The sequence below is a fragment of the Bemisia tabaci genome, chromosome 4 (assembly GCF_918797505.1).
Source record: "Bemisia tabaci chromosome 4, PGI_BMITA_v3".
Classification (NCBI taxonomy): Eukaryota; Metazoa; Arthropoda; class Insecta; order Hemiptera; family Aleyrodidae; genus Bemisia; species Bemisia tabaci.
In genome coordinates, this window is record NC_092796.1 from 54,291,137 (window position 1) to 54,307,620 (window position 16,484).

Below are 16,484 nucleotides of genomic sequence, written 5' to 3' on the forward strand. Positions count from 1 at the left end.
CGGTTTGACTCATATACCTGCAATCCTAGCATTGGCGCAAACGCTCAGCAGAATGAGCGTTCTGTCAGGAATGTGTTAATGGGGCTTCCATGTTCCACCACTCCCACGGCGTGACGCACCAAAGAAAACTTTCCGAATAGTCGTGAACTTTGAAAGCTCTGAAGGAGCAATTGACGAACGAGTTTCCTAGCAGCTTGAGATCATGACCCCCGATTTTATTCCTCACTTTCTTCGGGCCCCACCTGATTCGCTCCTGTCGGCCTCATTAAAAATCTCAAACGATCCCCTTTAATGGGCCATAAATTTCGAGGGGTTCCTAACGAACCTCTTGTAGAAAGTTTCGCTAACCCTAATATGACCCCGATGAAAAGGGAACGTTTCTGCTGGTCCTAATAATAATCCATTGAAGAATTGAATAATTGTTGATTCAATTATTAAACATGCAGTAGTTTGGGTTTATGGTTGGGACATTTGGAGAATTCAAAATGAGGCACAAGTGATAAAAAAAAATTAGATTTTCCTAAATAAAATGAGTTTTAACAGATGAGGAAAGACGGAGGCCGGTAATTAACTTTTATATCCCTCTCGTGTCATTTTCTCAAGCTTTAATGAGTAATTTGGCAAAATATGGACGTTAGGAGCGAAAAAAACACTTCTAGAATCAAACGACTTTTAATAAAAAGACGTTTCCGGAACCATTTTATGACTCCGACTTCAAGTGTCATATTTTAAGTTGAAAAAATAAAATTCCAGGTCGAACTGCTCGGTGTGTTTGAGAAAAAAGTGTCATGTATTATCTATCAATCTCTTCAGAGGAATCTGGAGAGTTGATTTCTGAAATCTCCGACGCATCAATTTTCCCTTGTTTGCGAGATATTATTGATGGAAAATTAACCCTGTGTTATTTTCTATGAGGGCTCCAGAAAATGGGCACTAGGTGGATCAGCCAATCGGAGATGATTCGTATTAGTAGGGGGTGTCACCCGGCCCGAAATTCAAATTCGGGCTTTTGTTTCCTCTTTGGTCAAAACTGACGGTAATGTGAGTGTTGAAAAGTCACCTAGATATTTTTAATAATTAGCTTACGTATTATTGTTGTCTTTAGTCTGGCCCATTCCTGTCGTTTTGCATCAAATTCAATTTAATATTCCAAATATTTCGATACGTCTGTTGGGTAATTCGAACCTCTCATCGCCGAGAACGGAGCTCAACTAAAACGAAGCTTCGCGGATGCAGTCAATTATCGACGGAGTCTCTCTGAAAAATAACAAAAGATATTCAAGCTCATGATGTTTCGGCAATTATTTCTCTCATTACTCATTTTACCCAGGCTAATAATTATGCACTTCGCTGACCACCGGTGACTTGGCGTACTTTGCAATATATCGATGGATCTACCATTTAAACCTGTGGAAAAGGATCGATAGACAGGAAGATTGCATCGAACACCTTAATAATCGATTCTTTATCATAGCCTCAAATGGGGGAAATATCGCTGATCGGTCATTCAGGCCTCACCGCTGCTGGCCGTCGACTTCATAATGAACAACCGACGAATGAAAATCACTGAATTCGAACGGAGTTGCATAGAATATCCAAAAATATTAAATTATTCATCGTAAATTGATACCTGATGAGGTAACTTTTCCATTGACCACTGATTTGCGTAGATTTAGAACGGACAAGACTTGTCAAAATTGAAAATAGTGCTCCGACGCCATTTTTTTATCATTAATTCTCCAAGTCGAGTTCACTCCTAGATTATAAAAGTCTGAGTTTATGAAATGGTTATTACATCCGCTTTCCACAGTCATAACTGAAAGCCGTACAATTACGTCGAGCAGGAGTATGAAAAATAATGGCAAATAATCCTGATTCATTTCAAGGTGATGAGGCGATATTATACTTTAGTTCTTAAGTCAGTTCAAAGATTTGAGTTCACAGCTTCTTTGGTACTGTAGTGGAAGGGAATCATATCGATGAATCGACGATACTTTTAAAAATAAGTGCAATCATCCATTCCATTGAAAAAAAACAACAAAAACAAAATTAGAAATCACGAAAATTATCGCCTAACAAATACGTACACAATTGACTACGTTTTCAAAACTTATTTTCTGTTAATGAACGTATCTCTAATTGGAGAGGCGGGGGGGGGGGGGGGAGCTTGACAGAAAAATGCTCCTTCAATTGACGCTCGTGTTAAAATATTGAAAAGAATAATGTGTACCCGTAATAAAATCCAATTTTCATCCTTCTTAAAATTGCACATATAGCATTTTTATATAACTTTACCATTACGAGGTGATTCAACTGATTTAATCCACCGAGGACCTCTCAAATTGCATAGAACTAAATTAAGTAGAAACTGAAGGAGAATGAGTATTAAGAATGTTTAATATCAAAATTACTGAAGCTCACAGTATAGGATGCATGCGCGCTTTGAATGTGCTGCACTACAAGGGCAAAACGTGTATGATCCATCAGTCGTTGTCATATTTCTTTCGATAAAAAAAAACGAATTCATCGAAAAAACTGTGAATATTGCTATCCAACTTTTTCAGAGAGTAATGTAGGCAATTCAATTTAAAATATCTGTAAATTCTAAGGAAAAATATGCTCAACTTTCCATGAAACACAGATTCTTTTTTAAATTTGGCAACTCTGGAATATACATACGACGTTTTTACTTAGCGTGGCAGTGTAGTTCATGATTCTTTCTTATCCCGTAATTAATTTATGCAAGGAAGGCTGCTAATGCTTGATGACTTAAAATAATTTAACCAATTAAGAATCTGTGACGTCACCCCCCGGTGCGCGGCGGGTTGCGCCTTATTTCCGGGAAGGCTCCACAAATCCGAGAGAGAGATGGGATTGCGGATAAACGAGAGGCTCCTCTTTTCAGCGTTTCCGAGAGAAAAGAGGAAAGACTGTCGAGCTATTGAAAAACGGAAGAGATTGACTTTCTCCGTAGAGGCTTAGATATAATTTGAAATTTATCTTAAGCTTAAACGCACACAAGGCAAAGAAAAAAGGAAAAACAGATCTTACTTTAAAGCTGCATTTACTGGATGTTGCCGTTTTGGTTTCTCGGTGCGTCACAACAGAGAGTAAAGTGTCCTCGTTTGATCCAGTAGCGTGCATTATCCCTCATCGGAAGTTAAGCGACGGCGGAAAGACCCGCTAATAGTTTTCCGATGAAGAGGTTATTGCTTTTTTGAACTTCGATCAAGTTGTTTACAAGTTCACAATCCTCACCACAGCCTCAACTTAAGGGTTATTAGTGTTTGAACTCAGCCATTCAATTCGTGATACAGCAGTCACGTAATCTTAGTACAGGTGCTTATTCATTTTTCACTATATTCAGAGTTAAACGTAATACAAAAATTCCATACTGTAATACACCTCAATACACTCCACGAAAGCAATTTTCAGGGATTGCTCCAATTTTCTGATGTAAATCATAAACTCCAGTTTTGAGCACTACATTGTGAGGATCAAAATTTAGTAGAATGAAAACCACTTTTCCGGCCTGAGTATGCAACGGCGAACATATTCATGGCACTTTTAATGGTCCATTGCTCTTAACTAATGCAGTCATAAAATATTCGCAAAATGAATGAATTTTTTAAATTTTTGGAAACGAGTAGACTGTTTGCCGCTTTTTCAGCCTGATTATTCCACGACGAACCAATCCATCGCACTTTCGGCAGTCAATTCTTCCTAACTAACACTCATCAAATTTATGTGTCATCACCAATCACTGTGAATCTAAAATTTGAATCCAAAAGATCAAAAACCTCCGAGGGTTTCATCACGCGTGAACATCGCAACCGGTACGTAAAAATTGGGAAACGAAACGCGTTTGGAAATCTGATCTTTGATCGTCAAACAGATTTTTACTGATTCAAATAACGCGTTGTCAAATTTCTACGTCACCACCAATCACTGTGAATTTAAAATTCGAGTCCGAAAGATAAAAAACGTAGGGTTTCGTCACGTGTCAATATCGTCGGTACGTAAAAATCGGGATACCGAAACGCGTTTGGACACACGGAACTTCCCGGACCGTGACGTCATAGTCGACGGCGCGGTTTTTCGCGAACGTTCACCGATCAGCGACGAAGCGGGATGAACAATGAGAGCGGGAGCGGAAAGCGGGATTAAATCCCGGTCCAGGACTCTCGAATCGGGAATAAAAGCGGTAGTGGAAAGATCTCGGGACGGTGGAGGCACTCGAACTCGACTCCGGAGAAGAGGCTAAGAGTTAATGGTGCTCCTCCCCGAGCCGGACAATCGGGCTCGGACGTCACGTCATGGTGGTCACGCGTTGGTGGACGATGAAGGTGGAAGGTGGATGGTGCAAAGAGGAACTATGGACTATGCTTACATAGCCGTGGTCGGTCGTGATCACAGATAAGATTCACATTCGCTGCTACACAACCCGACCGCTCCTGCTGGTGCTGACCGCTGCTGCCAGCTTTAAAGAAAGCACCCGCACCCGGACTCGAAAATGGGAGCGCCACAGATGATTGACACGACGGGCCTCCCGGAGGCACCTCGAGGGAGGGCCCGGCGCCAAAATAGCTCAATCCGAGGAATGGAGAAAGTTAAAACTCCACTCGAGCCGACGAAAGGCGTGGAGAAAATGTTTCAAAGATCACGCACTGGTCATCTGAGCGATTAAAATTTAATAAGCATTAATATCTGTATACCGTCACCTTCCAGCGAAAGTATATCACAAGCGTCATATGACGCACAGTGGATCGAGGCAATAGGAGAGGTCGGGCAAAATTTGGCAACTTTAAACGCTTGTAACACAGTTTATACAAAAGGTTGAGGTTTTAAAAGTGGTTCCATTGTTTTTTCCGTGTTTTTTTCCAGTGCCACCCCTTAAAATTTAAAATGTGACGAAATAAACATCAAAATTTGCAGTTTTAGTCAAAAATTTCATGTCCGACCTCTCCTATTGACTCGATCTACTGTGTGACGTTTTCAAAATTCCGCCGCCATTCTATAATTTACAGAGAAATTGTTGGTTGAATCTGTTTGAAAATGCCCCTGACTTTTATCGGCAGTAAACGAAAAATTCAGTGAAATTGTCGGACAGCTTTGTTGAACAATCTCACTGTCTGTGCGAAAATAAAATGGCGGTAGAAATGTTTAAACGTCGCATGGCGCTTGTGATATTTTGACCGGATCGTGACGATATCGCAAGCAAATGGTCAAATCAGACATTTTGTCAAAGTGTCATTTCTTGAATTAGCAATGGTTTCCGCCTGGGGATAAATTTGATGGCGAAAGTGCGAAACCACGTGCATCAATTCGTAACGTTGCAGACTTTCTGACATACAATATCTTCTTTTGCGTAAATTAAAATAAGAATTATTCGTCATAACCTCCTGAAAACTCTTGATTTTTCTTCTCTGGTAGCAGGTAATTCTGTAAAATTTTCAAGTTGTAAAGTTGGCTTGAATCTCTTTCGGAATAATAAAATAGGAGCGAAAATTTTTGGAACACCAAGAAAAAGATACGTGGTTTCTCAATTTGGTTATCGTATTGCTTGACACTTTGCTCACTAATCATCATTTATTGAAAAATGTTATTGATACCTGAAAATAACTTTTACCTTATTGGAGGCTCTAAAATTCTGTGGTGAAGGACCTAAAAGTAGGTAAGTTTTAGTAGAGCTGATAATTAGATGCGCGCCCGAAACGTGGCAACTTGAATCAGTAAAAATCTATTTGAAGATCGAAGATAAAGTTTTTTTCGTTTTCTCTCACAAATGTACTTAGAGCTTCCCATACAACTGTACCGATTTCTTTCCGGTGACAAAATCACTATTTTTGCCTAATTATGACTAATCGTAACAGGGACGAATGATCTATTCAGTGAACAAAACCCACTCTGCGAAACTCCCGAATCAGCGTGTCCAACAAGATATTTATCGGTCTTTTGGTCGCAGAGACCAAACTTTGGCTCGCAGTCATTCTATCATTGACACAGTATGTGAATACCGCTATTGCACCTCCTGAGGGCCCGCTTTTGCCTACTTACGAATTGAAGGCGAAATGTCGTTCTCTCATTAATGGGATGATTGTATAACATTATAACGGCTCCGGTGTGCCCGCATTTTTCTAATATATGAAATATAGGGGTAAACAGACCTGCTATACGTCTTGTTAACTTAAATGAATAAAATAGGCGCCACACAAATGAAAATTTTGAAGCCTCAAGATTTAATATGTCCTTTTCACATTTCAATACACTAAAATATTGTAAACATTCCGTATGGGTTGTTTCATTTTATTGCCAACTTCAAGACTACGATAATGGGATATATTCATGGCTCACAATTTGACGTATTTATGCAAAAAGGAACTATGTTGCTCGTAAACCCTCTGCACATAGTTACTTTTAGCATAAATACGTCCGATTAAGGAGCTCCTCAATTCTCTCCTTTTCACTTAATTTACCTCTGTGATATATCTCTTGATTGGATGATGAAAGAATTGCATAACGCTCAATAGCCTCCTATACCCTTGATACTAAAAACAGCTGGGTTTTTCGTATCCTCGAGCAAATTTATCAGGACTTAACAGGGTGATATTAATTCACCCGTTTGTATGTTGCATAACACTTCCATTCATTGAAATGCACACCAATACAGGGCCGTGAACTTTTGCTGAATGGTTCCGGATCATTTCCGAGGCTCGTATTATTTTCAGACTTTTACAGGCATGAGCAAATTTTGTTTATTTCTGGGAATCGGGAATGTTAATTTTAAGGGAATAAAATACGGTCGGAGGGATCAGGCCCAGTTTTGAAAGTCAGTGGTGTGGCGTGCTTTGCGATATATCGATTGATCTGCCTTTTAAACCTATAGAAAAGGATCGATAAACAGGGTGTGCTTAACGAGCACCTTAATAATCGATTATTTACCATAGTTTCAAATGGGGTGGCGATATTGATAATCGATAAATCACGCCTCGCCACTGTTGAAAGTCGGAACTTCCGGCTGTTTTTAAAAATATAATCATGACTGAGGCTGAAGCTGACTTAAGCTGACTTCTGACATTTTGTCGCTGTTGATTTAATAACATGATAAGATTAAACTGAAACAGATTTACCTGGGATTTGTGTGTGTTCGATATTTTGTCAAATTATTGTCCTGTCGGATGAAAAAACAAGTATCTACACTGACGTTTGTGATTGACAACCAATCAATTTCCTGACCGAAAAAAGGACAATATGGTAACTGAAAGATACAGCTGAGCAATCACAAACTTCTATTCCAAGTCGGTCTTAAATAACCGATCATCGAAAACAAAATTTCAACAGTTGAATCTCTCAGTTCAAAAACGACCCATCTCGGAAATATTAAATATTTTAAGAGCCGATAAAAACTGCGTAATGGTCCAGTTACACGATCAAATTGAGCCATCAAATTGAACCTCTGATTGGTGGAAAAAGACCTGAGGTGAGGATGCGACCAATGAGAGGCCCAATTTGATGGCTCAATTTGATCGTGTAACTGGACCTTAACAGCCGAAAAAGGAGTGGTACTACGCGAAAAAATGAGCATCGTAAAAAACCCGAGTTGGGTCTTTTTTGAACTGTGAGATTCAATTGGTCTATCGCATTTTCTGTAAAATGAACTACTTTTCAAGTTTCGTTTTTTGGGAGGTGGAGAGCATCATTTTTTACCATCTTGAAAAGAAGTTTATGTTACGTTTTACGTTATGTTACGTTATGTTATGTTACATTATGTTGTGTTATGTTATGTTATGTTATGTAATGTCATGTAATGTTATGTTATGCTATGTTATGATACGGTATGTTACACTATGAAAAGAAATTTTCGGACTTATGATATATCATAACCCTAACTGAAAATATTTTCCGCCCTTGTCAAACCGTTGTTGCTACCTATGTATTTCTGGATTTTGCATGTAAAATCCTCCATCGTGTGTCTGCACGATCGCCGAGAGAGTCAGTTTGCGTGTATGTGCGATGATAAAGCACGGTACACATTTAGGGCATGAGTGTAGATGGAAGATATAATATTTTTTCAGGAATGATGTAAGCTGTTGTAAACTGTAAGATCTGTGGCGGCTCAAGTCAGTGACCGGGGACGGCCGAGGTCCGACAGTGGCACATTGCAGCATGAGCTGTGCACCCACCGTGGCGCGGCGCGATGACTCCTCAAAATAAACGCTTCACTGAAATCAAGCAGGTCTTCCAATTGGTGCTGCCACCGAGAGCCACTGCCTCGTGAACTCACCTAGAATTGGACTCAAAGGTGCTTGATCTTTGCAGGCTATAGCCCGAGACCCTCCATTCTGCCGGGACAGCGAAGAGAGCCGTAAGTGCAAAAATGAAGTTTTGAGAAAACGGGCTCAGAAGCTTCTGACAAGAAGACTGACATTTTATTGAAAGAAGCCTCCGTTCTTTGTCAAATTGCCACTATAATTGTCCGGAAGACTCCTAGAAATCGTATGGATGATTAAAAATCGACTGATTTTGTTTCCATTACATAAAAAGGGTATTTTTCATTTTCATACTAGGTTATTGTTAGGCAAAACAGCCGTAAGGGCTATCTTCTGCATGCTTTTGTGGTTGCGTTTTGGACGCACAACAAACACATTTGCAGGTTAGAAATTGGTAGAAGAGGGCGGCACTTTACTGGAAAGCACTTTTTTCAGTGGCTCTCGTGCACCTACGGCTGCCTTGAAAAAAACTATGTCATTTTTTGTGCACTTACGGATTTTTCATACGTCTTGTTTTCATTAAAGTAGGATGAATTTTGCTGTTTTAGCTGTCTCAGGAATTTCATCTAAAAGAGTTTAGACGAATTTTGAAGAAAACTCGATTTCGAAAATTTTGCACTTACGGCTCTCTTCGCTATCACGGCAGCATTGGTATCTTGGCAATGCTGCCGTGCCAAGGAAGAACGCCGCATGAGCCATTATAGGCATTGTCAAATTTCCTTCAACAAATCACAAATTTTCAGGAAATTCTGTGGATATTTCTCCTCCAATTTTTCACAGGATTTCGTTTGTGGCTAAACGGAAAAAGCCTGAAAATTTCAAGAAAAAATATCCATAACTTTCCTCGAAAATAGATATTTTATCGGAGGAAATTTGGCAACGTCCGAATGTTCATACGGCGTTCTTCCTTATAGCACGGCAGAATGGTGGAAGCTTTTACATTCGGGATTCCGATATTCAACTATTGACTTAACTACTTGATGAATGTTGAACAACGTGTTGCAGGATTCACGGCAGGAATGGCGATAAGCGGTAACGTAAGAGAAACGACGATAAGGAGGAAGTAAAAATGAGAGTTACATATGATCAATTTAAATTTATTTTGACGATAACTTTGAATCATCCAGTTTTCTCATGGATCTGAACTAAATATTGAAACTTTGTAGCGAGGTATATCGATTCTGATTTACCCATCTTTCATGGATTATGTAGCATCGCGTCCATGATATTGGACTCCATGCTCACCCTTGATAAACTTGCCTGCTCATCTCGTCTAAGATCTTGGACTCCATGCTCATCGCTAAACTTCTCACTTCTTTGCTTGAGCATGGAGTCCAATAGCAAGTATAGACCATTCTTAGTTTTAAAGTTCATCATGATAGAAAATCGTATACTTCTCTTATCTAATCTAACTTGAACTAACCTAACCTAACCTAACCTAACCTAACCTAACCTAACCTAACCTAACCTAACCTAACCTGACCTAACCTAACCTAACCAATGCACAATTCTTTTACGAAAACACATTTGTCCGTCTTTATTTTACAAAACTTGTCTTAATAAATTTTTGGACCATATGCTCGTGTGTTGTCAGAGAATACCTGCATCCCACAATTTTGGATGCTATGCTCACTTCGATTTTTCTAAAAAAATTATCCCTCATTAAAGTGAGCATGGAGTCCAAGATCTTGGATGTGATAAGAAACCGAATACTATGTAGGTGAGCATGGAGTCCAATAGCATGGACGCGATGCTACATTACCCTTTCATGGTTAGCGCCAAAATGAGCTATTTTACTTTTTTCCTTGTGTTATAAAACTCACCAAAAGTACGTCGTTTCATATATGCAATGCAAATACACCCTCTTGAAGAAGCTAAGGTAAATGATGAAATTCATGCACTCCATAAGAATATCCTTCCGCAAGTTAAGAAAGATAATGAACCGGAAAATGAAGGGTAGAAGACTCGGGCAACATTTGAGGTCGTATGTCGAGCGAAAATTGAAACTTATGGAGACACCCGGGAGTGACTTCATACTTTTCCCGGAACTTTCAAACCATTTCCCGGGCCAAATTTAGCCACACAGACTCACCTGCATGTTATCGTAACATTTTCAATAAACATGATTAGGTTGACTTCCAGGAACCTCGGATGGGAGTGCAGGTGGAGAGAGGGAGAGTCTAGTAATGGGGGCAGTCCGTAAATAACGCTTATTGATTACTTTCGCGGAGGAAGAAACTAGAGGGGACATTTTCTGGTCCTTTTTATATTTATCTACAAATTGTACACCGGAAAATCTTCGCAATGAATTGGCAAGCTACACTTCTACTTCCCAGAAATCAAAAATCTTTTTGACAGTCTCAGCGGGACACCAACAGATAGCCATCAATTTTGTTCTCGTCTTTAGGATTCTACTACCGGAGCACGATATCCTACAAAACTCATTGATCGACTGCCCATGTAGCGTAGGTTGAAATATATTGCGAAGATATACTTCAACTATTGACACCCTGTATCGGCACGTTGTACATGTTGCCTATCTCCTAATTGAAGTGGCTCCTGTTATTGTAGTGTATTGCAATAAAATTGAAATAAAGTCTAATATTCCTATGCATTGTAAATTGCTTATCTTTCTAAGACATTATTTTCTTGATCGTTTAAAATCGGCATTATATGCCCAAGTGCTGAAAAACATTGTACTTTTATGGCAAAACATTGCAATGTGATCGCACTAACTTTCAACTTAACTTTAAAGTGTTCGTCAAACTGTCCTGCCGTGCAAAGGATGACTGTCGTATGAGCTTTCAGTCGTTGTCAAATTTCCTTCGATGAAATATGAATTTTCAGGAAATCTATGAATATTTTCCTGCGAATTTGAGAGTTTGATTCGCATTCAGATCTACAGTATCTGAGAATTTCAAGAGAAAATATTCATTACCATCCTCAAAAATGAACATTTTATCGAAGAAAATTATGCAACTCTCGACACCTCTCACTAACTGAGTGTTCGACAAAAGGATCACTACGTTCTCGTTCGGGTTCACTTTGTCGTTTCCTCCACGAAGAAACGTAACCTAAATTCAATTTAGCCAAATTGCCGCTTGCAAATTGTATTTTTATGTTTAAAATGATTGTGGCCATTTCTAACTGAAACAAGCAGGAAGCTCCAACGCATTCGCGTCGGAAAGCGGCTCTGGCGACGGTAGGTAGTTGTTACGCGTTTACGGTTTCCTTGGTAACCTTTGTTTGCTATCAGCTGATGTCGAGTAGTATGACTAGGAAGCTCCAACCACGGCATTCTTCGAAAAAAGCGCGAAAACTTATAGATTTGAATTTTCAAATTTTAAACGTAAAGTACATTTTTTCCAGTGCGAGATTAAAGCACAGACCCGATTTGAATTATTGACAGTATCACCATGATTCCAAAAATACACTACACAACATAGCATTCGCTCACAGGAAAAAGATATCAATTAAAATAAAATCAGTCCCCCCTAAACAGCAGAAAATGGCGCCGATTCCCATCAACCAACACGCGGTCTCTCCAATGTAACATGGTCCGTTGATACTCCCCAGCTGGGACCGTCCGGAAGAGCAGCTCTAGTGCAAGCACCAGAGCCGCTAAAATGTATTGATTTTTCGTCTGATCTCATACAAAAATCTGAAAACATTTGGGGGAAATCTGCGGAGGGACATTCTTCTTAAACATTAAATCAATTGTTTGACTCCATTTGCAACCTTGGGATGGAGTTACGCCCTCTCGTCCGAGAGACGAGGAAATTCGACAGTACCAAAATGATTCCGACGCAACTTAGACCGAGTCAATACATGCAGTTGGACAAAATACGGAAACTTTGAAAGCTTATATTTTCGAAAACATGAAACAAAAAAGTTTAGAAGTAGTTCTGATGGGGTTTCCATGAATTTTTCTTTCAGAAACACCCCTTATAATTGAAATTATGACTATATAAACATTGAAATTTGAAATTGGACGTATTTCTATCAAACGGAACTAAGCGCCGATTTGAGTTCCCTTTGAGGAATTTAGAATCCCGGATAGCGCGTTCTGTCAAACGTACCCAAGCGCCATGGAAAAGCATTGCGAGTATAGGACGGAATAAGCCGGACGCCCGATTCCGCCGCCAATCCAAGCCCCCCTCTACCTTCCTCACCCTATGGCGCTTAGGTCCGTTTGATAGAAATATGTCCAATTTTAGTCGAAAAAGTCTTTTCCGACCTCATCTATTAGCTCGATCCACTGTACTGTCGTGCTAAGGAAGAACGCCATATGAGCATTCGAGAGTTTCCAAATTTCCTTCGATAACTCATGTAATTTTGAAGACATTCATGCACATTTTTCTTTGAAATTTTCAAATATTTTATATCAAATTGCGTAAAAAAATGTCTGAAAATGTTGGAAAATGATATTCACAATTTTCCCAGTAATTTTGGTTTTTATCGGTAGAAACTTATCAACGTCTGAAGGCTCATACGGCGTTCTTCCTTAGCACGGCAGTGTACAACATGAGCGTTTTTTAAAACTACGTTGAAATTTACCTGGCACATCCTTCGAGCTGCCTGGGAGCGTACTTGAGCTTATTGTTGGAGAGATCGAGGACTTGGAGTTTGTCGAGGTTCTGGAGGACCGGCGGGACCTCCCTAAGCGAGGTGCCGGACAGGGACAGGCGTCGCAGATTCGGGAGCCGCTGCAGGAGATCCAAATTCGACTCGGTCGCCGAGAGCCGGTTGTTGGAGAGCACCAGCTCCTCCGCGTGCATCCACCTCGATACCAGATCCTCCGGCAGGTACTCGAGCCCGGCTCCCGATAAATTCACCTGCTTCTCCGAGCATTTCTCATTCTCCGAGGCCTGAAATACGAAACGAGTTACGTTAATCACTTACAGACGTACATTCTCATATCAACCCCCACACAGTGGATCGAGTCAGATAGAAAGATCGGACATGAAATTTTTGACGAAAACTGCAAATTTTTATGTTTATTTGGCCACATTTTAAACTTAAAGGGGTGTTTCTTGAAGGAAATCTCACGAGAAAACCAACGGAACTACTGTGAGAACTTCAGAGATTTGTATAAACGGAGTTATAAGCGTTTAAAGTTTCAAAATTGTGTCCGACTTCTCCTATTGACTCGATCCACTGTGCCCCGGAAGGTGGATTGACGTTTCCGAACAAAAATTCAGATTTTGATATTTCCACACAAGAGCCTGAATTGGCATTTCCGCACAATGTCAGCCGGGAAAACTTTATTTGTAGCACGACTTGGCAAAACCGCGCAGATAATTGAATCGTGCTTCTCTTATTTTACATACAAGAAAATTTAGAAGAATTAGAGGGAAAAATTTTACTGGCCTATTGTTCATCGGGGATCGCTACATTTTTTGTACAAGATAACACCTTAAGTTTTTTCATCATTCGATGGCAAGGAAACTTGTGTACCTTCATGCAACTTGTGCGGAAAATATATTGTGCGGAAACCTCAATCACGATCTTTGCGAGGAAATAACAAAATACCGGATTTTGTGCGGAAAATGCATACTTCCCTAAGGAAGACGATAAAGCACAAAAAACATAACCCGAATATACGAACAAATAGGAAAGGAATTAACATATTAAGAAAATACCAAAAGGCAGGACATTTCGAGCTGTTACCAGCTCATTTTCAGCTGCAAATACACGAAAAAATAAACAAAAAAATTAGTGCCTCGGACGAGAAAAAGTAACTCTATTCCAAGGTCGCAAAATTGACTCAAATAGTTTTTGCAATCTGAGTTTTTAGTCTTCAACCGCGCAAACAATTTAAAGACTGGCACAACTGATGTCTCAGTTCAGAAAATGTTCATAAGATTAATATAATACAACGACTAATCGAATATTACTAACAATGACATCGATGGCCAAAGTGTGAAATCACGTATCTCCTTTGCGGTGTTTCAAAATCTCCAATCCTGATATATTTTTTCGTTAGGAAGGAAGGAAGCATTATAGCTTGAAATTCATACAGAATATTCCTCTCCTAGAGAGGAAAAACCAAGGAACTTTTCAAGAAATTACATTGACTAGTTTTTGGGGGGAAAAATGGAGTATTTCAGGAAGTCTACAACGTTAAAAACGAAGATACTTGGCCTCGCACTTTAGCCTTCGACTTAATTTTTGGCGTTCTCCTGACATACGGACATTATACATTTCGCGCTGAACCCTGTCGTCCGCACAACTCAATATTTTCCCGGGTTCATTTCTGAGAGTGGTTACGCTCTTTTGTCAGTCAAACGACATTTAATAGACCGATTTAGTGAAGACGTCAATCGATTTAATCCGTAGTCCAGGATTGCGCGAAAGTTTTAAGAAAATATATGAGGATTGCGGGGAAAGCAACCTTAACATCTGCTAAACGAATGCACGAATTTATAATTAAGTTGTTAGTTATGTAAGGTAGAGGTTTGGCAAACCAGGAAACAGTTGGAAAATAAACCCATTTTCATGTCAACGCTAGTTCAGGTTGGTTTGTTGACATATCATCGATGTCTTATCTTCTGATGATAAATGAAATGAACAGATTGAATAATGGTTGTGGGTATAAAGAACTTTCCTAACTTTTCTCTGAAAAAATATTTAATAGGGAGAAACGAGCAACGCTGGAATGCTCATACGGCGTCGAAACACAACATAAGCCTTTTAAGCTTTATTATTCGTTGCCCCAATTATTCTTACGAGAGTTCGAATAATCGCGCCGAACACTGACAGTGCGGCCGGCGTTGAACGTTCATCAGCGCCTGCAAGACTTTGGGAATACTTCACGCATTGCGCTAAACACTGCGGTCGGCGCACGCAGCCCATCCTAGCGCCTACAAGGCTGCATGAATACTTCCCGCATTGCGCCAAACGCAGTGCAGTCGGTTAGTTGGCGTGAAACGCATATTAATGCCTACAAGACTTACATCTTTATGATTAGTTGAAAAAGCTCAAACTATCATATTTTATTATTAATAGTTAAATAAATAACACTAAGCTGCAATTTTAGAATTGACTGCATGGCATCATTATTGACTCTCTGCCTCAGTTTTTACCACAATTAAAGGGAAAATAGAGATTCGGATGATATTTGATTTTTTCTTTGGTTACATTAAGAGAAAATAGAACAAACGAAAGTATCGCATCAAAATTATCGATATGTTCATTTGAGATGACTCAGGAAAATTTGCGGAAACTTTTCAGAAAAACTGCGTATCTCTCTAAAAACATTTATACAAAAGTGGTGCATAACGTTACACGGAGAAAAAAACCTCGCTCGTGGGACCCGAAGTATAGGTCATATGGATCTCTGAAGTTTTCGGATTGAGCATCTGAACACTTTAGGTCCAGCTGCTGAGGTTTGGATCACACATCTGAAACTTCAAATGTGAGAACCGAAGTTTTTCGGATTTGAGAACCGAAGTTTTTCGGATTTGAGAACCGAAGTTTTTCGAATGTAAAAACCGAGGTACTTCAGATGTAAGAACTGAAGTTTCAGATGTGTGATCCAAACCTCAGCAGTTGGACCTAAAATGTTCAGATGCTTAATCCGAAAACTTCAGAGATCCATATGATCTAAACTTCGGGTCCCACGCACGAAGTGTTTTTCTCCATATAGCCACTGAATCAGTCCATCGCAAAACAAAATAGTCGGCTGAGTTCGTTAAAGACGGCGAGTCTGGCGATGATTTATCAGTGTTCACATTTAAAGTTTCTATATCTTGAGGGAGAAAACTGACCTCTAGTGAATCCTCTTCAATGATGGACATTTTCCGCATTGGGCCGAGTTCTCGTCCGCGGTCGCGTCACGCGTAACACTTAGCCGCGTCCGCCATGACGTCACGACGACGACGCAACGTCAGGAAACGCACATTTTCCAGAGTCACTTCGCACTGTAACACCTTGTTTCCACACCGGTCAATTTCGCACATTTCGCGAACAAACATCCACCATTCTGAAGGGGCATGGCCTCGCACACTAATAATTCACTCCGAAAGAAATCAATGCATGCTCTAGAAGCAATACGTCATCCTTAAGAAGTGTGTCAAAGTAAGTTTTGGGGAAAAAATCTCCACGATTAATCTTGATTAGTCAAATTTGCATTCCACATAAAATTGCCCACTTTGTAAAATTAATTAGTATGATATAAATGATTTAAAACATTCTCATGTATTACTTTCGTTT

At 39.7% G+C, this 16,484-nt stretch overlaps 1 protein-coding gene across 3 annotated transcripts in view; it reads right to left on the reverse strand.

Annotated features, from left to right (window-relative positions):
- Positions 1-16,484, reverse strand: part of Phlpp (PH domain leucine-rich repeat protein phosphatase) — an 88,657-nt gene that overhangs the window by 53,843 nt on the left and 18,330 nt on the right. The window contains exons 1-2 of one of the 3 annotated variants that reach the window (XM_019047164.2): positions 16,040-16,219; positions 12,828-13,138 (exon numbers count right to left, since the gene is read on the reverse strand). In XM_019047164.2, coding sequence (XP_018902709.2) covers positions 12,828-13,138; positions 16,040-16,078 — 350 coding nt within the window. In that variant the 5' untranslated portion in view covers positions 16,079-16,219. Of the gene's footprint in view, positions 1-3,051; positions 3,715-12,827; positions 13,139-16,039; positions 16,220-16,484 lie in introns of those variants that run through there. The other 2 variants (XM_019047163.2, XM_072300076.1) reach the window with 2 other exon arrangements.